This window comes from Schistocerca serialis, chromosome 8, assembly GCF_023864345.2.
Source record: "Schistocerca serialis cubense isolate TAMUIC-IGC-003099 chromosome 8, iqSchSeri2.2, whole genome shotgun sequence".
Taxonomy (NCBI): domain Eukaryota; kingdom Metazoa; phylum Arthropoda; class Insecta; order Orthoptera; family Acrididae; genus Schistocerca; species Schistocerca serialis.
Window position 1 is genome coordinate 332,167,650 of NC_064645.1, and position 24,813 is coordinate 332,192,462.

General features: G+C 39.9%; 1 protein-coding gene across 1 annotated transcript in view; it reads right to left on the reverse strand.

The window, feature by feature from the left end:
• Nucleotides 1-5,364: 5,364 nt before the first annotated feature.
• Nucleotides 5,365-24,813, reverse strand: part of LOC126416065 (leucine-rich PPR motif-containing protein, mitochondrial) — a 190,843-nt gene continuing 171,394 nt past the window's right edge. Inside the window, exons 18-21 of the mRNA XM_050083541.1 lie at nucleotides 11,592-11,790; nucleotides 11,203-11,481; nucleotides 5,743-5,894; nucleotides 5,365-5,536 (exon numbers count right to left, since the gene is read on the reverse strand). Of these exons, the coding sequence (XP_049939498.1) occupies nucleotides 5,468-5,536; nucleotides 5,743-5,894; nucleotides 11,203-11,481; nucleotides 11,592-11,790 (699 nt within the window). The 3' untranslated portion in view covers nucleotides 5,365-5,467. The remainder of the gene's footprint in view (nucleotides 5,537-5,742; nucleotides 5,895-11,202; nucleotides 11,482-11,591; nucleotides 11,791-24,813) is intronic.

Here is a 24,813-nt window from a genome sequence, read left to right on the forward strand (position 1 = left end):
ATGTCTATTGTGCATTCCGATGGACTTGGGCAATTCCAGCAGGACAATGTGACACCAAACATGTCCAGAATTGCTACAGAGTAGCTCCAGGAATGCTCTTCAGGGTTTAAACACTTCTGCTGGACACCAAACTCCCCAGACATGAACATTATTGAGTGTTTCTGGGATGCCTTGCAACGTGCTGTTCGGAAGAGATCTCCAACCCCTCGTAATCTTACAGATTTATGGACAGCTCTGCAGAATTCATGGTATCAGTTCCCTCCAGCACTTCTTCAGACATAGGTAGAGTCCATGCCATGTTGTGTCGCAGGGCTTCTGTGTGCTTGGGGGTACCCTACACAATATCAGGCAGGTGTACCAGTTTCTTTGGCTCTTCAGTGTAGTATAAAGTACATCTGCTGAGACATAACAGCTGTAGATAAAATTCTAGATTACAGTAAAATTGGTCAATCAAGTTTATTAGCAAAATTTTTAACATTCAACAGGTAAATAAGAAAAGGCACAGCTTCAACAGGATCACAAATTGCATCGATGTAAGGCTGAAAAAGCTCGGGAACCCATGAAAGTGGACAATGAAAAATCAGTTCCTCCTATGCCTTTTCATTTAGAAAAACCTCTATACTTTCCTAGACTGACATCTCAAGTAGCTTATTAAAAACATAATTTATGTTTACAATTTGCGTGCTACGAAATGTCATCAAAATTACAATGTGTGCACTGCTGGTATGAAGTGACTGGACGTAGAGGTTCACAGGAAATTGATGCACGTTTTGTGAAACACATCGAAACACGAGCGGCATCTGCAGAATATATTGTAATGTGCAGTGATACTTGTATAGGACAGAACAAGAATTTGAATAGTTATGACTTTAATGAAAGTAGTTTTAAGTGAAAAGAATAATGCTGAAATTGTAGACCTAAGTTCACGACATGGGGCCATTCCTATCTTGCCAATTATGGTAATTTTGCCTCAATAGAAAGCCGATATTTTGTCCCAGTGATTGGTACAGTATAATTGTCAATTCAAGGAGAAAAGTCCCTTTCACGTCACTGTAATGAAAGTGACTTCTTGTCTGTGGAAAACTTGAAGCCAATCGCCAAAAGGAAGACTGACACTGAAAAACTTACAATGTCATGGCTAAGGATCCAATGGATTTGGTTCCAAAAGTGTGATGTATTCACTGTTTTTCAAGGACGCTCAACAGACATGGGATTTCAGAAGTGGATTTCACGGCAGGATCTAAAACAAGTATGCACAGTTTCTCTGACTAACATACCTCAAGGACAGCTATAAAAAAGGGCCAAAGGTTACAAAAGAGGACATTATAAGAACTTTTGTTAGTCACCACTACTTTGAGACATCTTTCTTCTGACAATGCTGAAGACACGGGACCATGAATAGAAATGATAATATTGACAATTAATAACAAAGATTATGTAAACACAATGTTCTTGCCTGCCATGTATATTCTTATAGTAGATACAATCATTTATCTGTTTATATAAAATGTGTAACTTCGTTTATGCCCTTATAGCACGTCTATAACTGGATAAAATTTATTGAAATTGTTAATCTGAGTTAGAAAAAACTATTCTGATAAGATATGTGACCAAAAAAATTAACAAACAAGTATTTCTTACTTTTGCACAACAATCCTAGTAAACCACAAAATATCTCAAAATGAGAGTGATGTGAGTTACATCACTCGTGAGTTACATCACTCATGCTCTAAGGGGCTGTTTTAATAAAGAAGGTACTTGGTCAGACTTTCTGTAATGTGCAAGTAGCTAAACTGAGAATTTTCTGGAAAATGTTAAAAGTCCCACGCTCTTGCTTAATACAGGTACATTTCCGATATTTAAAGGAAGTCTCCACAAATTTCACATCTGGTTAAGTGACTTACACACACACACAACAGGACATGTACATTAGTATGTTCTGCAGAAATGATTGGCTTTTCAGTCATCTTGGTTCAGCAGGTGTCCTCTTGCCTAGTAGGCACAAGGTCCGCCATCGGCTCTGATAACGTGCTCCATGCATGATGGCATTGGCATGTATAAGGTGCAAATGGTGTCCTGTGGTACAGCCATCCATGCTGCACACACCTGGTTCCAAAGTTCATCTGTGGTGGTTGGCGTTGGGTCACAGTAATGCACCCATTGTTTCAGCATATTCCACACATTTTTGATTGGTGACAAGTTGGGTGATCCGGCAGGCAAAAGACTGACATCCTGTGATGCTAAGAACGCATGTATTTACGCAGCAGCATGTGATCGTGCATTGTCTTGTTCACATCACACCATAAGGCCTTGAGTTGGCACTGTATGACTTGTGCAAATGTGGCCATCACTTTCAATAAAAAGAACCTGAATTCATCCAAAAACACTACCTGATGCCATTCCTGTCCCCAATGACATCGTTCCACACACCATTGCCGTGTAGCATGTTTCTGCACATTTGTCAATGGTAGGTGGAGAAGTGGATGATGCATATGTAACCCATGTCATAATAAACGGCGACGGACTGTCACCTTTGATAGTGTAAGATGTGTTCCACTGTTGTGCAGTGCCAAGGAGGACGTAGATCTGTCATGCAATGTCATTTGGATGAGCTGTCAATCTTTTTTTTTTTTGGGGGGGGGGGGGGGGGGTCTGGTTGATACGACCTGACCCATCCTCTCGTGTTCTACAACCTTCCATGAACCATTCTTCACGCACCCGTTGTACTGTCGAAACACTTCGTCTCACACGAGCAGCATTCTCTCATGTCAATAATGTGCCCTCTTTCAAAGTCACTGATTTCATGAAACAGGTCACGCGTATGTCTGCGAGGCATCCTGCATGTCTGCTGAAGTCACTGATCCATTACCTTTGCTTTGTAGCAACAATGAGAGCTGCATGCGCGTTTTACCAGTAGATGGTGTTACACAGTGATATCAGTGTTGACCTTAAACCCACAGGCCGACATAGTACAAATGCTACTCATTTCTGCAGAACATATTAATGTAAATGTCCTGCGCGTATGAACTTCCTATCTCTAGCCATTCAGGGTGTTCTGTTTTTTCTGAGCACGAGTGTATGTGGAAAGATTATTAAAAAGAGCTGCTGATCATAATAGTCTGTAAGATATGAGGTAACAGCAGGTGGCCTTGAAGTGTCTGCTCTGACTAATCACATGATTTTACCAACGTTTTTATGGTAATACCTCAGTGTTGGTAAGTTGCAGCTTCCAGTCAATTTTTTTGCTCTCATTGTCATTTCACAGCCGAAAGCTGGCCACACATCTGCTTACATCAGGGATGACTTCCTGCTGAATGTGACCCATTGTAACCCAATTCATTAACAATGGCACTTCGAGGCACAGACGGGGATTCAACTGTTGCTGGTTTCAAGCAAGAGGTGCAGTATGCATGAAACACACACACACACACACACACACACACACACACACACACACACACACACTCTCTTTGCATTTAAAGAAAGTTTGTATCATGCAAACTGTATGTATCATTTGCTTGTGTAGAATCTGTCATTTACCTTCGCCATCAGCAATGACAACTTGTGACAAATTAAATAAAAATTCACCAAATAACTTGCTACAATCACGTTTAACATGCTCGCATTGGCTATGACATCACAGCAGAATGCTACTGAAAGCTTAACAGCTGTCGGAGAATGTGTGATGTGTCCCTTCAGAACAAGCCCAACCTCACCAGCTATCATGCTCCTGGGGAAGTCTACCTTACTGTGCACATGTGTGACCTGATCTTGAGGATCATTTGTCTACCATCCAATTACATCGAGTGGAAGGGCCACCAACTGTGTGGTTGCCTTCCTTCCTTTATAAGCAATAGGCTGCCTTGCCTCAATTGTGTTTCCATCCTGAAATTTCCATTGCTTGGAATGAGTTGCACCACTCCTTTTCTTGAAAAACTTGTGGAGCAAAGAGGCTGTGTATCCAAAAAGCTTTGCAATTTGAACACAAAGGGAAAGGAAAATAATCTATTCACACCGAGTCTCACTGCTATTAATTAAATATTTTCAATAATTCTGAGCTTATATCAATGTTATGTACTATGTGTCTTATGAGGAGCAGTCAAATGAAAGCCTAATATCTGATGAAACAGCACTTATCATACTGAGAGGATGGATTCCTGTTTTGTGTAACACTTCTGCCTCTGCCGGATCCACAACTGCACCCACTTTTGCACTTCCTTGTCCGACTGAAACCAACGTCCACACCTGTCTTTCTTCAGACCACCAAAGATGTAAAAATCACATGGATCCAGGCTGTACAGAGGATGCTGCAGTCTTTCCCAGCCAACCTGCTGAAGTGCAGTCTTTGACTGGCAGTGTGACATGCGTTATTGTGCTACAGGATGATTCTGTCCAACAGAATTCCTGAGCATTTTGACTTCATGGTACACCACAGTTTCTACAAAGTGTCTTCATAGCACTGCACATTAACTGTGGTTCCACATTCAAGGAACTTGACGTGCAGAGGGGCCTTACAGTTGAACGAAGTCATAATGACCTTACTGGAACTTGCATAAACAGCTTTGGATTTCTGATGGGGGAGTTGTGAGACGTTTCCACTGTTGGCCATTTGCTCTCGGGCTTGAAATAGTGGCACTACAGTTTCACGTCCTGTGACAATACGGGACAGAAACACATACTCTTCCTCATGGTATTGCAGTAGATGACTCAGACCTGACACTATTCTGTCCATCTTTTGACCTCTATTAGTTAATGAAACACCCACTGCACGCAAATTTTGCAGTAATGCATGTGACCTTTGATAATGGTATGCACGGAGCTGTGGTTAATGCCGACCTGAACACCAATTTTTTCCTCCGCAATTCATTGGCCTCTCCGGATAAGGCCATCAGACCTCCCCATCACATCAGGGGTAATGAGTTGATGGGCCTGTCCTGAGCGTGGACTGCCTTGCAATGACATGTTCACCATACACAGCGGACATGGAATTTCACATAGTCCAGCACCATCAGCCGCCAGGAAACAAATCACGCCTCTCTGCTTTCCTTTGCGTGCCTCCGTGTCAACAGCTGGGCAAACCACCAACAAATATGTGGATCTGTGATGTGGCACTATGCTGTTCACCTACAACAGTGATGATGCCTGTCATGCAAACTGTGTTATGCTGGTTCACTTGACTGTCCATTAGAAACAAATACTTGTCACTGTGGAATGCCAACAAGCACACTCTTGCATCCTACAGACAAGAAATGAATATCTGTACAGTTCAGCACAAGTATTGTTTCATATTTGTGTTACAGAAAGAGGATGTGTGTATAATTACTTGCAAGAGAGCTCACTGTACTAAATAATTCTACGAATATCTGTATTTAACAGTTAAATATATTTTAATACACTTTTAAGATCGTGACTAGCAACAGCATGGGAATACATTGAACTAAATGCAAAAATAAATATTATTCCATTTTCATCGCTGTGCTGGTTCTTGCTTCTCATCATCACTTGAACTCGAACTGGAACTACTTGATTTTGATCTCTGAAAATGTGAAGATTTTAAAGTTATTTATCTGTACTGTCAATGTCACATACAATTGTTCATTTCTTTGTTTTTATTTTTCTAAATTTGGTTACTTGTGATTAAGCAATAGTACTGCTTTATTTGTGGCAGTAGAAGTAAAAAATATTTGCATTAAAATCACGGTGCTTAAAAAAATTTCATTCTGGAAACTTGTGCGTACTCACCTTTTCTGGTATTTTGTGTGGGAAAACTTTGCCCTGACTTTCCACCTGATCTTTGAGCCTCAAAAGTGATGTCCGGTTGAAGTTCTCTAGGCAGATGTCTTTCACTGCAGTATTCAGGACATTCAATGCTTCCTCAATTTCTCCATGTTTCGCTGTGAGAATCAGAAATCAAATTACGTCACAAAACTTGATATATGAAAAGATGACACATTAAAACTTGTTATAAATGTTGGCTTAGTTATGGGGATTTTCATTACAATTTCACACCATATTAGTGTGTATTTTCCCACAAAATAGTTCATCAGTGTGTTTTATTTTCCTTCTCTGAGACTATGACACTGACGCTTTTTGTACGGCTCTTTTGCAGTTCTGTCTATTAGTGTGACTGTTGAAAACTATAAGAACATACAATTTCTTTGTTATAAATGGGGTTTTATAAGTAAACTGATTTTGACCAACATTTGACTGACTACATCTGTAGCACCGTCAATCCTTGATTATGATTTCAGCTGTGCCATCACAGACTGGAAACACAGTCAAGCTTGCAGATTACTTGTAATGTCCGTTGATATGTATGTTTGATGACAGTTGTATTGGTATGTAAGAAAAGCACTGACAAAAAACATTAGCGCGATTGCTACAAGCATCAGCAAAAGATGTATTTTGCTCTGACGGAAGGCGGTAACAAATGAGGGAAACCTCATTCAATTTTTTTGTCAATTAATAGAGAGACTCTGTCTTTAGTTCTCGAGTGGAGAAGATGTATTTTTGTATGATGTGTGTGATAGCCATTTGTGTTGCCTGAATAATAATAATTATTGGAACAAAACCAAGAAGCTATTCAGTTATCTTCCGCACAATATGTAAATGTCATGTCATGAGTGCTGCCTGTATCTGAGGAGGAAGTCCGATAATTGACAAATACGTTATATTCACGGTCAAAAATAAGAAGTTTTGTGCCCGAAGAAATATTTACACCAAAGTGTGTTAATCCCAACAACATGGAAGTAAGTTCACGTTAAAACAGACTCAAAGGAGAGAAACTATAAAAATCCAAAATTTGGGAAGTAATTTAATCTAGTTTTTTTTTACCAAAAAACAATTATTTTCATCTCTTTACTTACGTACTCTTTATTAATATAATGCACACAGTTTTCCTCCTAAACTGACTTTGTAAGATTTTTACCAGTGGAAGAATGTGAATATGCACCTGTCTAAAAGGCTAAAAAGTGGAGCACCAGCTGCCTCATTCTACCTTCCTCAGAACCTTTAACAATTTTCCCAAAAGTTTTGGCATGCAAACATATTCATGCTCTTTTTAACATGCAAGTCACCTTTCATTCCCACAAACTCCCCTAACTGTAACTCACTCACACCCACTAGTCCATTCTCACTTCCTCATTCAGCCCAACTCATCGTCATTAACTCTTTGTCTGTCTGTCTCTCTCTCTCTCACTGTGCCCATCTCTCGGCCACAATCTCATGTTCTGTCCTACTAATACTGTCTCCTCTCACTGTCATTGTCTTCCTCTTGCTCTCTAATACTTTTACTTTCTCATTCATTCCCTTCCCACTGTCACTACCTCTCTCTTCCTCATTGCCACTGTCACAGACTTTGGCTCTAACCCACCTCCATTTTTCCTTCTCTTTATTCCTCTCCCACTGGTGCTGTCTCTTTCACTCTTTTCCTAGCACTGTTCTGCCACTATGAACTTTGTCCCACTGCTACTCCTTCTCTCTCTCTCTCTCTCTCTCTCTCTCTCTCACTCACTCACTCACACACACACACACACACACACACACACACACACACACACACACACACACACACCTCTCCTTCGCTCCTTCTATCTTTCTATACCACAACCACTATTTACTATCTTCCAGTATTTATTACTTTTCCGTCTCTTTCTCACTGACACAGTCTCCTTTTCTCTCAAGATAAAAAAGTGCAGATATGTTCACATGTCAAAATTTCTAGAGATACTAAGGAAAATAGAACGAGGCAGCTGGTACCGAACTTTTCAATCAGAATCTTTAAAACAGGAGCATATTTGCCTTTTTGTACTCCAATCAGAGCATCTTTTTGCTAGTTCCTTCTTTTCCCTGCCATAACAAGCATTTCCCTCATATGAAAAGAACTTTATGGGTCAGTAAAATTTTTATAGTTTACTTATGTGAAAATCGAAGTAACGCAAAACTAATTTTGCTTGAGCTTGAGTACCGCAACATGGGGATCCTAGAACCCTTCTGATGATAAATAAAACACTTTATAGCATATTTCTCTGTGCTACGTCACTTCATAAACTACATTTTCACCTCACAGCTTACTTTTTGTATACAAGTTACACTGAATCTCAACATCTCATTTCTTGGTATTTTTAACGTTGTTCTAAATCGAGATCTTAGGAATATATAGTAAAAATTTCAGCCATCTGCTGTGCATAGCCATCTTGCAATTCACAGCTTGGTTTTGGTACAAAAAATCCTTTCTAAGGAACTGCCCATGCACTAGTGGTGCCCTTATACCCCTTAAGGCCCATTGTAGACTGCACTAAATGCAAAAAGAATCTACATCTACATCTACATTGATACTCCGCAAGCCACCCAACGGTGTGTGGCGGAATCAACTGATTTGTTCCATTTGCCTAAGCAGAAGTAGTGTATATTATTCAAACTTTGGCCCTGTATAGCAGACTAGTGACACTAAGATGTTCCTTCATTTGGGTATACAAATGGTCCCTGGCCAAAGGACTATCCAACGAAACCCCAGGTATGAATTCCAAAGGAGTCCCCTTTTGATCCATGTCATTTAGGAACATATTAGGCAGTGCATGCTGTCACATGTGTACCAATTCATACAATATTTGCTATTTATACACATAGTTCATCTGTAAAACTTGCAAACATTACACTGACATTTTAAAAATATTTTCAGAATTCTATTGGGGGAATAGGGCTGTCACTAACAACAATAGCAAGTGATACTGAGTACACATGGACTCCGCCAGTGAATGAGTTGGCTGGTATTGCTCCCCAGGTGGATTTGTTATCTATTTTGTTCTGTTGCTGACTGGTTGTGGTTGTGCCATTTTGCCTGTTCTTAGCAGTTGCATGGATCTCATGTAGCCTCAGTCCCAAGTTATAATTTTGAAAAAGTATGAAGACTGAACTTGCCCATCAACTGAAAGGATAAATGAGAGATCGCAGAATCCAAAAGTGGTTAAATGTCACATGAGCATGCTAATAAAATGAGTCATGACTAACTCTAATTTTACTATGAGCACAATTGTGAAGATGCAGACAAAGAAAGAATGAAGATATCCACTATATTTTGAGGTTAAATGAAAAGGGGGGGGGGGGGGAGATAAAACTGTCAGGGTTTCAGATATACAATGGGTAATAAAAGCAACAAACACTAATGACCACATGGACTCAAAAATACTTTGTTACATGCATACAATCGAACTTCATTCTTGGACTAAATATTACTCATAGCTAGAAATGAAGATAATTTGTATGTCAGATTGGAAATGTTTATCAAAAGTAAGTACTACAATGATTTTCTTCAGTACATCAGTGCTGGTCAAGGTTCCTTAGACCATGTTTTTAAATATCAGGTAAACCCCAAGTGAAGATGCACATTCACACTGACCAGAAGTACCATAAAAAGAATTCGTATCAAATGGGACTAATAAACTACTAGACAGAACTGCTGGGCAAATTTTACCTTCAGGAAGTGAACTGTTAGTATTGCCTACACACAAAAGTACTGTACATACATTATCCTGATATTGGGGCTAATAGTTCCTTCCTTGGAGAAGAGATACGGATATACTGGGGAAGGGTGAAAAGAAGAGCAGGTCACTCAGAACCCAGGATGGGAAGGACCAAAGGCTCACTACATGTGTGGCCTCCTCTCTGAAATCTAGCATAGTGTGTCACTTTTATATTTGTACGCTTATAACTGCAGCACTAGACAGTTTGCCTCCTGAAGTACTGGCCAGCAGATTGTCTCATAATTTATTTTAAAAATAATTCTTTGATATGTTAGAGAGAGAAAGGAATACATGTGCACACTGTTAATCAGTTTCTTGGAACTGAGAACTACACATCAGCCAACATTCATCCACGTTTGATGGAAGCTGAGTAGTGACAAAAGTACAAGAATGGTGCAAAAATTTTGGCTGACTTGTAACATTCATGACCTGTTGCTAACATTTGTTTTATGGGCATTTGGCCATTGTCCAAGGCATACATTTCATTTTCCTATGCTGGAGACATCATAAAAGGCTTTAACAACTCTGTAGCTGCTGTCGCTCACGAGCTCAATATGCCAAACTGTTTATAGGTTGCATGGATACATATAAATAGTTAAACTTGCTGAGATTGTTTGAGGCTGTAACTGCTTTCTCAGTCATTGAAGCCTTAGATAATGTCTCCAGCATTGGAAGAAGGCCCAATGTCTATAAAACAAGTGTCAGTAATAACACAAATACCAGCCATAAAAGTCTGCATTCTATGATTCATGACTTAGGTAGTCTAGTCAAAGACGGAAGTTTTTAGAATCAATTGCTTTTGTGAATTGAACTATTTATAATTTTTAGCCTGTCTGGTGACTTTTTTGAAATTTTAAATGAATAACTTTGAGAAAGTATAGATTATAGAGCCAAGGTTAGTTTTTTTCCTTCTTTTTGGCTGAAATTGACTAGCAACTAATGTCTATAATTCAATTATTTATACTTTACAGATAATGTAGCATTAATTATTCTCAAATTGTTTAAAGTAAAATCATTATGTAATAATTAAAACATTCCCCTCTTTTCCATTATACTCTTTTTATCATATTATATTCTGACTCATTCTTCTTTTCCTTTAATTCACCAAGAGAGGGGGCACAGTCAACTCATGTTCAGGGCGATGACAATTCAAATCCCTATCCGACTATCCTTCATTTAGGTTTTCCATGATTTCCCTAAATCACCTAAGGCAAATGCCAGGATAATTGCTTTTAAAGGGCACGACTGATTTCCTTCCTGATCCTTCCCTAATCTGGGCTTGTGTTCCCTCTCTGCTAAGCTTGTTGTCAACAGGACATTAAACAATAGTCTTTCTTCCACCATAATTCTTAATTGCAATATTCACTGCTCTTCCCTTTAATCTATCTTTAGTTCTCACACTGTCCTCGTCATCACTGGACCTAATCTGGCACAGTGATTATCACAGTCTCATCTCTGACAGCATGCCTCCCACTGTTCACTGACCCACCCACTCACTCTCCCATCTATCCATCCATCCATCATCCACCCACACCGGCTTGGTCCCTCTCAACCTGTGATCTTAAGAGACCTGCAATTCCTTTTTACCCTAATGTATAAAATTAAACTGCACATTAAAACAAATTAGTCAATTACTAGTCTCGATTAACAGTTCATGACTCCACTTGCAGATTACACATACCATGGATATCTAAAATACAGCTGTACACAACTCCCAAACTTTGCTCTGTTACTGGTGCAGTTTTCAAATAATCCAGCAGCTTCTGCACAATGCTGAGGTTATCTTCTTTCCTTGCCACCTCTATTACTTTCTGATACATTATTTGGGGATGTTTACTGAGAAAATCATCCCATAATTTTCTTGCTGCTTCATCTTCATTCTTAAGCAACAGGTGTACCCACAATACATTTACAGGAGAGAGAATTCCATGTTTTGCATACTTTTGGGCAACTCTCTCATCTGCAACAAGTAAAAGGTGAATTAATATTGACAAATTCAAATTCCTGACACAAACCTAATTAAAGTTGAGCTGTCTGAACCGTGCTTCAAATATAAACTTCAATACTCACATAGTGGTAAAATTTCTGGCTCCTTTTCCAAAATAGCAAAGGCTCCACCCCTTGGAAATGACACGGACAGCCTTGATACATCATCAACCTTTGCGCTATTTATTTCTTTCTCCAGGTTTTCAAGATATTCTTTTGCTTTTCCAGCAGTAGAATATGCTGTACACAGCTTATTATCAAATGACACTATTCTTTTCAGTTCCTGTAACAGAACAAGAAATAATCATAGTAGCAACTTGCTAATGGCCTATTATTTGAAACAAAAGTTTCACAATTTTTTTTTTATAAAGTCAAGCTTCTGATCTTTAAGGTTTGTTCAGCAGGATCACTTACAAAATGGAAGCGTAATGACAGCATGGCTACAGAGACTGAATCTAAAGCTCTGCTAAAATTTAGAAACTGAGAAGTGTCAGATGAGAAAAACCAGATAGTTAGTCAATTTTGACTTAATTTAAATATATTACCTGAATTTATAGAGCACAATTGAAAAGTCGCACATGTGAAAATAAATGTGATTAAATAGAAATTGCACTGCATTCATTTGATCACAAAAAATTAAATTGCCAAGGTCAAACGACTGCTGTAGTATTACTGAACTCTTCCAAGAGAAATGAGTTTTCATTGTTGAGAAGAATTTGCCTGTTGTTCATATACATGTGTTGTAGATGCACTTCATGGAAAATATCCAGATGCCAACTACGAGCTCAGCCATTCCAACAGACGTTAAACAGGCTGTGGTGAGGAATGTGATTCTGTGGTCACTTCCAAAAGTTTGAAGAGATTATCTGTCCAATCAGTCTTCATATGGTAGAGCACACAAAGCAATGCAGAAGTTAAAATTTCATTAACATCATGTTTGCAGTGTTCAAAAATTAAAGATGCCAGATAAACAAAAACATCTGGTGTACTGTACATGGTTTCAGTCATTTGTTAACATCCCTGGAAACTCAGAATGGGGAAAAGTTTTCTCCACTGATGAAGCACGGTTTCGCCTGCATGGATACATAAATGGTCAAATCACAAGAATCTGGTCAATCAAAAATCCACGTCTTTCACAAAAACACCTTCCACTGCAGAAATTTGGAGTGTGATGTGCCATCATGTAGTTGAACAGTGGGCCCTATTTTGTTTGTAAGTTTCTTGAGGAAGATGAACATTATTCTTGATGACAGCAGGATGGCACCACTTGTCACGTATCTAACAAAACAAATCATTTCTCAAGTGAATTTTTTGGTCATTGTATCATCTCTAAAGGATTATGGTTATGGCCCCACATTCTCCCTGTTTAACACCTCCAGTCTTCTTCCTGTGTGCCTACCTTAAACGAAGGGTTTATAAAAACAGGCTGTATATATTGGCAGAACTATATAATAACATAACATCTAAGATTAACAATATCACTGCCAATGTGCTCAGCAAAGTGACATTGAACACAATAAAATAAGTCCATGCATCCATTACTGGAAAAGGCAACCACATTGAAGCAACTGTTCCAACTTTAAGTACTCTAGTAAACCATGGAAACCTTGTTCTGGGTGACAGAAGATGTATTCTTTATTTCAATCTGCTGCCATTGTGAGATGTTCCAATTGTTCAGAAACCAGTCACTTTGCCTGGTCACTCTTACCTTAAACACCTGCCATACAAAGATGCCTTAATGGGCATAGTCTCCCTCTCCCTGCCCAAAGACTGTGCTGAATGCACTGATACATAAAACTAAAAGTTTATCGGGATAAGACCGTTTCAGTGCTAAAATAATATAATACCCATACTCAGACAAAAAGCTATTTGGTACAAGATGACATGTCAGTGCTTTCTGGAAAATGCAGGTACAGAGTGTTCCAGGAGGAATGGTCAGTATTTGGGAATATGACAGGAATGATCATTTGAAGCAAAAAAGGCTAGTAAACATCAACTCCAAAAATATATCTTAAGAGCTACAAGCACTTGTTCATCATCGCTAATGTGAAACATATCTTTTCTACTGAACAAGTGCTCAGAGCTCTTAAAATATGTGATTTAGACCCCATGTTCACTCGACAATGTTCTCCTGTTTTGGTCTGTACTACCTCCTTCCAGATTATGGAAAGCAAAGAACCTACAAAGATTTGTTTCACAGTATTGAAGATGAAGAAGTGCTCATAGCTCTTAAGGTATGCAGTTACGAGCCCATCTTTACTAGCCTTTTTTGCTTCAAATGATTGTTCCTGTCACAGCCCTGAATATTTATCATTTCTCCTAAGACACCCTGTACACACACACTATTCAACACAAAATGCACACTCCATAGCATTCTTTTCATTTTGTGCAACAGCCTCCAGCAAAAGTAGACAAATATTAGAGAGGGGTTAAAACCTTTTCCCAACTGTCTAAAATATCAACAACATTTTGTATTCTGCAAATGATGGCTTACATCATGTGAACGTGTGAGAAAGTCTATTAAAACCAGTTCTCAGCAACATACAGAATACTACATGCATATTAACTACAAGAATTTAGAAAGATCTCCAGTGGCTGAACACATTCTCATAATAAAAAGAGCACAAGATCTTTAGTGTGAAAAGCTTAGGTTAACTGTTACAATGGCCTTATAATATACATTGAAAGTAAAAGTGACTGTAACCAGCTACTAGATGCAATTTCAACTGAAGCACAAGATCATATTTAATCAGACAGATTTTGGCCCAAGTTTCAAATTACTTGGACTTAATCATCAAGGAGACCAGGGAAATCAGAACTAGCATTAACAGTTTTGAGAAAGACAAGGGTTACATGTCTGGGTGTGCATTCACACACCGTCACTTGACAGAACAGCCTACAGATAATGTGTCCTTAATTTCGATCATTATCAGAAGAATAACTTTATACGTAACACTATTACAGTTTTTATATCTAACGATTCATATGATCTGTGTGGTAGATAATTGCTTCACTGATGGAGAGTACCTCTAATACTTTGAATTAAAAATCAAAATTTAAGCTACAAGTTCACAAAGAAAATTTTACCCAGTAAATCCATCTTTAAAGTCTATGAAGTCATACCCAGTAATGCTACTAATTGTGACTTCACTCACACAGTGCAGTAAAAAGCTGTGGTACAAAATAAAATGTATCAATGTTCTTTTATCAATTGAGTGGGACTACTGTGAAATTCTGCAAAAGTGCAGCATAAAGCACCCAAGGACATTTTTAATTTCTTTTGGAAGCACGCAGGTCTCAAAGGTTTCACATTTTACACTGTCCAGAATGTTACAGAATAGAATTGTGGATGACAGCTCTCAGTATGGAAGGCAATACATAATAATGACTTTTAAATTTGCTAAAATGGTGCTGTCTCTTGCATAGAGTTTGGTTCTGATACATAATTAAAATATTTTCAACCTCCGTGTCATATACAGTGCCCAATTAGAACTTTATAGTTACCCACCTAACACATTGGTCCATCTTCTGATAAGTAAAAAAGCAGCAGGTTGTTGTGGCATGGATTCTACATGTCTTAGAAAATGGTCATAGATACCGGACAGTGGATTCCCATGAACAGGGCACAGACTTTCTGTAGATTGTGAGGAGGTAGTTTGTAAACTCTGGGTTGAACTTCCCAGATATCAGTCCTCTTCATCTAATCTACCGTGTTTCTGTTGTTCTCGTCTTGCTGGGCAGGCAGCCCACAACGAATTGAAATAGTTTGTAATATTATTAATATTACTTGTGGCTTTCACAGTGCTTTCTTTAACAGTCACAAGTCATAGGGAAACCAATGCCAATATCACCTATACCATCACTTCTTATGTTCATACTGTATGTCCTGAACTGTCTGTTCCTCACATGTTCTGAAAGACAGCATATAAGGCAACCTCCAACCCAACACGATGGAGCAAGTTGTGTGAATAATCTAGCTAAACAACTCATTTCCGTTATCCAATCACAATGTCTGATGCCTACTGTTCTCCTAATACACAACAGTGTTGGCTCAATGATGGGGTGCTAGCCATATGACACAGAACTCTATTTGTGTTACGAGATCAGCTGGGTATTCTAAACTAGTTGTATCTTCTCCAGGTTTGTATTACTCCTCCAGTTGCATCACAGATGAAACTGTTCTGTTTTGTAGAGCACACAAGACTCCAACGTTCACATTCTGTGATAAGTACAGTGTCCCAATGTCTTGCTGACTACTATCCATTTGCTGTCTTTCCATACACGCTAATCTTGGCAGCACTTAAATATCCAAAGAGACTTATCTACTGCTAAATGTATTTTATTGGTGCTCTTATATCTCTGGAAATCACACAAATGTACTTCTGTCCCCCACAGATTCATAAAACTACACTGTAACTTTTTGAGTTGAGCAAAAATGGAAACCAAAAAGTACTTTTCACTAGTGGACAATATTCCAGTGTTAATGAAGCTTTTAATGCTCAAAACTACAATGGACAAATCACATGTCAAGAGTGGTGGCATAACAGTCATGGTGTGGGTGTGTAAAAGGTACAATGGCTCTAGTGTAAAACATACAACGCTTCTAATGAAAATGGCTGAGTGTAAAGAACTGCTCAGAGCTACAAGAAACAGTTTTCCATAAAAACAGTAGCTACCATTACAATTCCACAACAACATATATGCCATGTTAGACCAGAGGTAAATTCACTTTACTCCAAATTATGAATTGTTGTTCAGGCCAAAGTTTGCAGTATCTACTGTAACTACATAACTGAGCAGTGACACGTGTGTGTGTGTGTGTGTGTGTGTGTGTGTGTGTGTGTGTGTGTGTGGGGGGGGGGGGGGGGGGGTTGCATGCACACGTGCTGTAGTTGGCTCTGAAAAAGGGAATCATCTGAAAGATTAGCAACATTTTACATTTTCAGTGTATTCTCACTGTAATGACTCTGTACTTGCATGTAGTTTGAATCCACGGCACTACATCTGACTTACACTGATGAGCCACAACATTATGACCACCTATCTAATAGCCAGTATGTTCACCTTTGACACAGATAACAGTGGCGACACATCGTAGCATGGAAGCAATAAGGCCTTGGTCGGTCACTGGAGGGAGGTGGCACTACATCTGCACACACAAGTCACCTAATTCCTGTAAATTGCAGGGAGACGGCAATGAGTTCTGAAATGATGTTCAATCACATTCCAGATGTGTTCAATCGGGTTCAGATCTGACGAGTTGGGGGACCAGCACATAAATTGAAAGTTGCCACTGTGTTCCTCGAACCACTCCATCACCCTCCTGACTTTGTGACATGGCACATTATCTCCTTCCCCCTGCTGTTGGGAAACATGGTCTGCAACCAGTGTGCTATACTCCTTGGCCACCATGGTGCCTTGCACAAGCTCCACTGTGCCCATGGATGCCAATGTGAATGTTCGCCAGAACATAATGGAGCCACTGCCAGCTTGTCTCCATCCCACAGTAAGGGTGTCAAGCAGCTTTCTCTTCGAAGATGAAAGATTTACGCCCTCCCATCAGCATGATGAAGAAGGTAATGCTCTGCCACTGCACCAATGTCCAGTGCTGATGGTCAAGTGCCCATTTCAGTCATAGTTGCCGATGTCTAGGTATTAACACTGGCACATGCATGGGCCGTTGCCTGTGGAAGCCTATTGTTAGGAGCATTTGATGCTCTGCGTGTTCAGACACACTTGTACTCTGTCCTGCATTAAAGTCTGATGTTGATGTTAGTTCTGCCACAAATTGCCACCTGTCCTGTTTTACGAGTCTGCTCAGTGTAAGGCATCCATCTGTAATCAGGGGTGGCTGCCCAACCCCACGACATCTGGATGTGATTTCACATTGGTTTCACCATGTATTGAAGACACTCACCACAGCATTCCTTGAACACCTGACAAGTTGTGCATCTGCCGAAATGCTTGCACCAAATCTCCATCAAACTCAGGTAGATCATGTGCTTTCTCCATTCTATACACAGACAGCATGCTCACTGATACTGCATGTGCCATGTGTGTGTCTGACTGACAGTCATTCCCTGCCAGGTGACACAGATATCACCTTAGCAGGTTGATGATCATAATGTCCTGGCTGATCAGTGTACATACATGCAATTTACTTACAGACTATCAAGGAAGACAAAATCCTACAAAGCAACAGTTATTTTTAACCTGTTTCTATGCCTTTAATGGCATTTAATTTGTAAGTGCGTGGATATTAGCAGACTGTAAAATCTGACGTACATATTCTTGTTGTAATAAAAACCTCTTTTACACCTTTCAGGAGACTACTTCTATCCGGTTTCCTAGTTCACAGATACATTCTAAAGCTTTGATGCCTACACCAAAAATGTAAAGTCAGAAAACGATTACAAGACATGGACATTTGTTACATAAATTAGTTCACCAATGCCCCAGTTAGAAATCTGGTTGGCATCTTAAGGCTTACAGGTCTCAGTCCTTACAACAATTATTCTCAACTCTGGCAGGTGAACGATTCCACAGGGACTAACACATGAGATTAAACAACCAAATTTTCCAAGTGCAGAATGAAACTACTTATCCAGGAATGATAATGGTCTCACTCCTATCATGGATGGGGCATAGTGCGTATCTCACAAAGATACAGCCTTGTCTCAGAATACTGTGCATAGTTACAACAGTATGGTGGTAAGTATATCAATATTTTGTTATTATCATACAGGGGTCTAATGAGGTCTAAAAGAAACTATGGATGCTTCTCGTTAAGCAGAGGCAACAGGAAATCTATTTTGAAACTAGAAAAACTCCAGTTTAGCTGCATAAGGACTTCCTACAGAAAAGTGCAATGCCTTAATGACTGTATATTCCTCCTAAAAAGACTTCCAGCATTTGACCCCACCAGATCATTTATGTATATAGAAAATAATAGTGGTCCTATCACACTTCACAGCACCTTTGTCTCTAATGAACACTCACATATCTGGGAACCTATTCCATACACTCATACCTTCATTAATAGTCTGTAGTGGGGCATCGTGTCAAATGCTTTCCGGAAATCTAGAAATATGGAATCTGCCTATTGCCCCTCATCCATAGTTCAATGCTTTCTAAAATCATGCTGATTCCTGGACATAAGTTTCTCAGTCTCAAGAAAATACATACAAGTATTCTGCAACTACCCAGTGTTACAGATATTGGTATGTAATTTTCGGGGTCCATTCTTTCATTCTTCTTATATACAGGACTGACATGCAGTTTTTTCCCGTCACTTGGGTCTTTGCACTTGGCGAAAGATTTGCGATAAACGCAGGGTCAGTAAGGGACCAATACTGTAGAGCACGCTTTGTAAAACCGAATTGGAAATCCATCCGGACCTGGTGACTTATTTGTTTTCATCCACAAGGGAGTCTGTTTGATAATCAAATAATGGCATGTTTGTAAAATTCTCCCATGTGAACTATTTCTTAAATGTGAAATTTAAAACTCTGGCTTCTCTTATGCTATTTTCAACTGCCAAAACAGACTGGCCAGTAAGTGACTGGACGCAAACCTTAGATCTGCTTAGTGAATTTACACAGCACCAATGCTAGAACTGTTATAAAATTTATCACTCACCAACTATTTCTCTGACAAAGAGAATGATTTTAATAAATTTCAAAAAATTTCACTTGAGTAGGGCTGTTTACAGAAGAATTTTTTTTTTCTTTAAGGAATTTTGCATTGCTGGACAGTAATTACACTGGATAGGATTTGTAAGAACTTTGGTAGACTTTAATTTGTAATGTTGAATAATGCAGACAGGCTAATAATGCTAGATACTAATTTGTTAAGATCTTTCGAGGATGATTTTAGATTTATTCACACTTCAGTTAACATTCAGCAACAAGCTTTAGGTCAAGATCTACCTGTCTGGCAGTCCCCAACAATCACTCTTTCCTTTTCATCCTGTCTGGTAAGTCTCCCCATTTTTTAAGCTCACCAGTCCTTATTTTTCATCTCTCTTCCACCTCCTTCAACCCTTCTGCAGGAGGAGCCACTGGCTCCGGAAGCTTAGAATTTCCTTTAACATTTACAAGAGTGTGTTCTCCTGCCGCTGCTTGGTGAATTGACTTTTTACCTATGCAGTTACACTGTATTTTCAAAAATTGATTAATTTTGTTGGTATATTATATCTATCCTTTTGATAATGTTGTTGATATTCCAACCTGGATTTTCAATTGTTTAATGTTTAGGCTTTGCGATTTGTCCCCAACCAAACCACTACTTTGGAAACTGCTATATATCTGAAAAACAGACCATACCCCACTTGATAACATCTTCCTGCAAATCAAAGTTAATGGATAAAATTTTATGAAACAACTTGATAACAATTCCCACGTAGTTCTGTGATGACATAGCTAATTTTGTGTGTTACTGAGCAAATGCAGATCCACTGCAGCAGTATGTGAGGCGAGAAGGCAGGTGCAGAGGTGCTGGTGTATGATTTCATAAACAAACCTGTTTACCTATCACAAGGTGGCCAGACTAAGCTGCGCAATCTTGGTGACCCTCAGAAAAGCACTGCAGCCAGGAACCAGCTGAGGGGAGTTTTCACACCATTTTGCCACAAAGATATTGATCTGTATGTGCCTGGACGTGACATATGGACACAACAAATGTGCCATAAAGCACTCTAAATATCTTATGATTCTAATACAGTTACAGACAGCCTGGCAGCACCCTCCACAACACCATGGCCATGCATGTCTCCATCACATTATGGTGTGGGCCATGGACTTGGAGCGGTACACCGGAGGAGCTGCCTCCAGGCCCTACAACAGAAGCCAAACTTCTGCCTTGGAGGGTAGTGGTCAGTGGCCAAGGCTGTATCACTGTCATCCACCTATGTTGGAGTGAACTTTCCTTGGACTTCGACAAGAATATGGGCAGATATTTACAGCGGCAGCAAAGTAGGACACGAATGTCACCTGTCCATCATGCCACCACGACCTTCCACACGTGACTACTGACTGCATGCCTGCAGAAAGGCATGTCCCTGGCATCGCAACACTTTGATCATTGTAGCCCAAGACTGATTAAAGATGTTTGATCTTGCCGCCAAGATTTCCTAGCCAACACTGGCCAGCCCGTTCACCTCTGCACCCTGCCATTCCACCACCTCTACACTGTAGCAGCCCCCCTCAACCCGAGTCACTATAGATTCATGTCAGAAGTACAGTATATTCCCTCTTTTGCGTTCCCGGAATTAAAGTTTTCCTGCTGTTTATGACATTTTTTATTGGTCCTGTCAAATTTCCTATGCCCACAATGTTAATTTGCACCTGATTTTGCGTCAACATATTTATAATTTTCCCGCAATTTACGCATTACGAAAAAATGTTTGTGGAGAAAAATATGATTCTGGCGTGATGTTGGCCATCCAGTAGCGTTTACAAAAATTATGCGGTTAAGTTTCTTGACAACAGGGCAATCCACTCAGCAGATTTGAACCAGTAAATGTGTGAAAGTTGGAACAATTCGTGCCGTATCTCCTGCTGCTGCCAAGCTCTACTTGGCGCGGTGGCTAATATAAGTAACTGGGTTTGTTCGAATGAAGATATGGCCAATCACAACCATTTCCAAACTATCTCTACTGCGCAAATGCAGTTTCGTGATTATTGTGATCATTGTGACATCTTTGTCGAACTACAATTAGCGCGTTTTGGCGTATGGCCACTTGGAGCGCTAGTTGACACCGTCATTCCATTTGTGTTGCTCAAATGCTTTTAGTTTAAACACAGTGCCAGTTACATATTTTATTCATGCTCAGCATAACAGGTTTCAAGAATTGATTCTTGTTGTCGTGCAATATTTACGTATGTATTTTTTGTGATGTTACACAAACAAACAGTGTGTGTGTGTGTGTGTGTGTGTGTGTGTGTGTGTGTGTGTGTGGTTTTCTACATAACTGATGAGGCACAGTACCTGATAACCTCAAAAAGACTACTACAGTGCAAGAGATGCAGAATAACACACATTCAACCACCACACAAAATACTTATTTACATATTTGCGCTTGACACCGAGAAAAAATTCTCGAAAAGCATCATGCTAAGCAAGAAAAAATATGTAACTAGTGCACTATTTCATTATTTAAATAATGAACGACAGCCGTAGGCTTTCAAAAAACATTGATTATGACATATGAAATTGAGTCAAATGTTCCTACTTCCTGGACGGTTATCAGTTCCACTTACATAAGGGGTATGTATTCGTGTGTCACATTTTAAACCATTTTTTGAAGTCCTTTGACTGTATTTTGATATCAGTGGAACTGGTCTGGCAACTGATGCCAGCACAACTGACCTCCATGCAGCACAGCATCACATCGACAGCATGCAGTTTTGTCACACACTACAGTGAGTGAGCAGACTACTGGTTTGTGATTGCTTTCCTTGTTTTGAGTGTAGAGGGCATGGAGTCTAAGACAGAGATTCACAGAAATTTTAGGGTTACGTTTATAAAGCCAGTTCTCTAGTTATATGAAGCAGCATTATTTACGATTGGTGAGATGCGGTCAATATAATTTACTAGAGCATTCTGTACTGTAAACAGAATGAGTACTAGTAGTTTGTGTTAATTATTGTAGGTATGGGCATATGGTAATGAATATAAGAATCCAGACAGCTGATCATGGCACATAAGATGCAAACGTACTGTAATTGGATGCATAAAAAATCTATTCGCCAAGTGGTGGCAGAACACACACATAAAAGAAGATTATAACTAGGTAAGCTTTCGGAGCAGTGGCTCCTTCTTCATGCAGAAGGTATGAAGAGGAAGGAAGAGGGGTGAAGGAAAAGGACTGGAGAGGTATAGGAAAAGGGGTAGATTTTGGGAAAGTCATCCAGAACTGTGGGTCAGGGGAGACTTAAGGCCTGGCCAGACTGAATGCGGCCTGGCCGTCCGGCCTGTGGCCTTGAACCGCAGCCGGCAGGCCGCACTGTTGAATCGCGCGTTACTGTATGGCGGCGGTCACACAGAGTGCGGCTCTGACGCACTGGCAACCGGCCTGCCGCTCCGGCCGCCGCCGGGTTGTCACAGATTACAGATTCGCCGCAAGCTGGAGCAGCTGCTTGCCTCTGTTGGCGCACTCAACTGCTCTGTGGTCACACTGGAAGCAGCGGTGTGAGGCGCTTTTTGTCTTGCATCTCGTAGTGCATGTATCATGGACACAGAGAGACTTATAGACGAGGTGAGACAATACAACTTTTTGTATGATACACGCGATCCTGATTTGGTGATATACTTTTGGCTCTATATACTCTTGATAGAAAGCTGAATTCTTAGAAATAGTGTTGTCACTGTGACGTCCATAACTTTCAATATCAAATACTATAAACTCGTAAGGGTCAACGATCGCCAGGAGAACTAGCAAAAAGAATTGTTTGTAACAGAAGAACTGGGATCCACTATCCTTCGGGCATTTTAACCTGATATGCTTTCCGTCTATGCTTCCAAGGCAGTTCGGAAACCCCCAAAGTTCTAGAAATCCTTCTTCAGATTTCTTCCACATCTCTGTTGTAGGAGTAGGTAAATACTTGGGCTGTAGAACAGTCCATATTGCCTGGCACACTTCTTCCACAATTTCTGAGACTCTTGAATGTCCTAACCGGAAAAAAAAAAAGCTATGGTCTAGTGACTGTTGCCGTTAGTATCTGGAAAAGGTTAAAATAAATTATGCCAATAGAACGAATAGATAAGTTAACGACCAAAGATATGTTTGTTTAAATTCAATGACAATGTTATGAATACAATGAAACAGAACAATCTATTAAGTAGAAAGTTCTCTCTAGCGGGACATACGGAACTAGATGTTACTATCGTTTGCTGAATTCGTAAACACAGGAACAAAAATTTATCACTCCACTCGTAACTACATTGTGGGATAGCACTTTCTTCCGCCGAACCTTTCATATGATACAGCAAAACTGAAATGGAATAATTTATATGACTTCTGTTTGAAGCACAAAGAGGCCACAAATGGTAAAACTTACCTCAAACAAATGGCTAGTCTGTGCCTTGTATCAATTGGCTTTCTCCAGTTCGTTGTGCACTTCTCGGTGCTACCTTTTTATCAGACGATGCAGTCCCTCGAAACATTCTTGCGACATACGAAAATATTTGAAGAACCTATCTTCGTCAGACTGTAGATCAACACACACGATGGTATTCTCCTAAGCTTTCTCTCTTGCTATTACTATCATGCACCCAACATCTCCTCTTCTTGGTGCCATTTCGTATCGCTAGTGTGAGCTACTCATTTCCTCGCACAAAGATAACGTGTCCCTAGTGAAGCTTCCAAATCGTCTAACGCCAAGACAATCGTGCTATGCATGCAAGCTTAATAATGGGGTTCGGCCTTTTCCACAGTGTAACAGCTGACGCATCAAGAGTCGCTGCGGCTGGCCGTTGCCTGTGTGGCGTCCCTGGCCGCTGACGGGCCCGGCCTCCCGCTGTGCCGTCCGTCGCAGCGGCAGGCCGGATTCTGTCTGGCCAGGCCTTTACCAGATGGCTAAGATGAAACTTTTATAAAAGGGTGTAAAGATCAAATGGGCGAATGCTGTGATGTGATCAAGAAGTTAAAGACAGCATCAACTTCAAGTGCAGTACTAATTGTTCCAGATTACAAGTTAGAGTTCGCCTTGTTGTGTGATGTTTCTTATCAAGTGGTGTGGTGTGTTCTCAGTAAAATAGTAAACGTAGAGGAGTATCCACTAGCATACGCCTCTTGCCAAGTGAACAGAGAGGAAATAAACTACTCCACTACAGAAGAAGAAATGCTCTGTGACATATATGGAATCACGCTTTTCTGATATTGTTTGTATTTAAAGGTGTTTAAAGAAGTAACTGACCACACGGCTCTTAAGTGGTGGTTATGGCTTAAGGGCACTTGTAGTAGATTAACAAGAAAGGCACTGAGCTAAAGCTAGTTCCAGTATGAAGTCGTGTACAAGCCTGGAAAGACATATACATACGCAGATGGTTTAATTAAAAATCATGGCCTTGCACACAATGGCAGCCAGTGGAAGTTCTGAAGCACAATGTAAAGTGTACATGTCACAGCTGCAATTCACTGTGTGTGATGGGTTGTTGTCTTAGACAATGAGGTTGGGGCCACAGATAGTAGTGTCACCGGAGCTAAAAGAAGAAGTTCTAAAAGAAGCACATTATTACATATTGTCAGGACGTGGGGGTTGAAGAACAACAATTAGGAGACTAGCGGAATACTACTGATACAAGT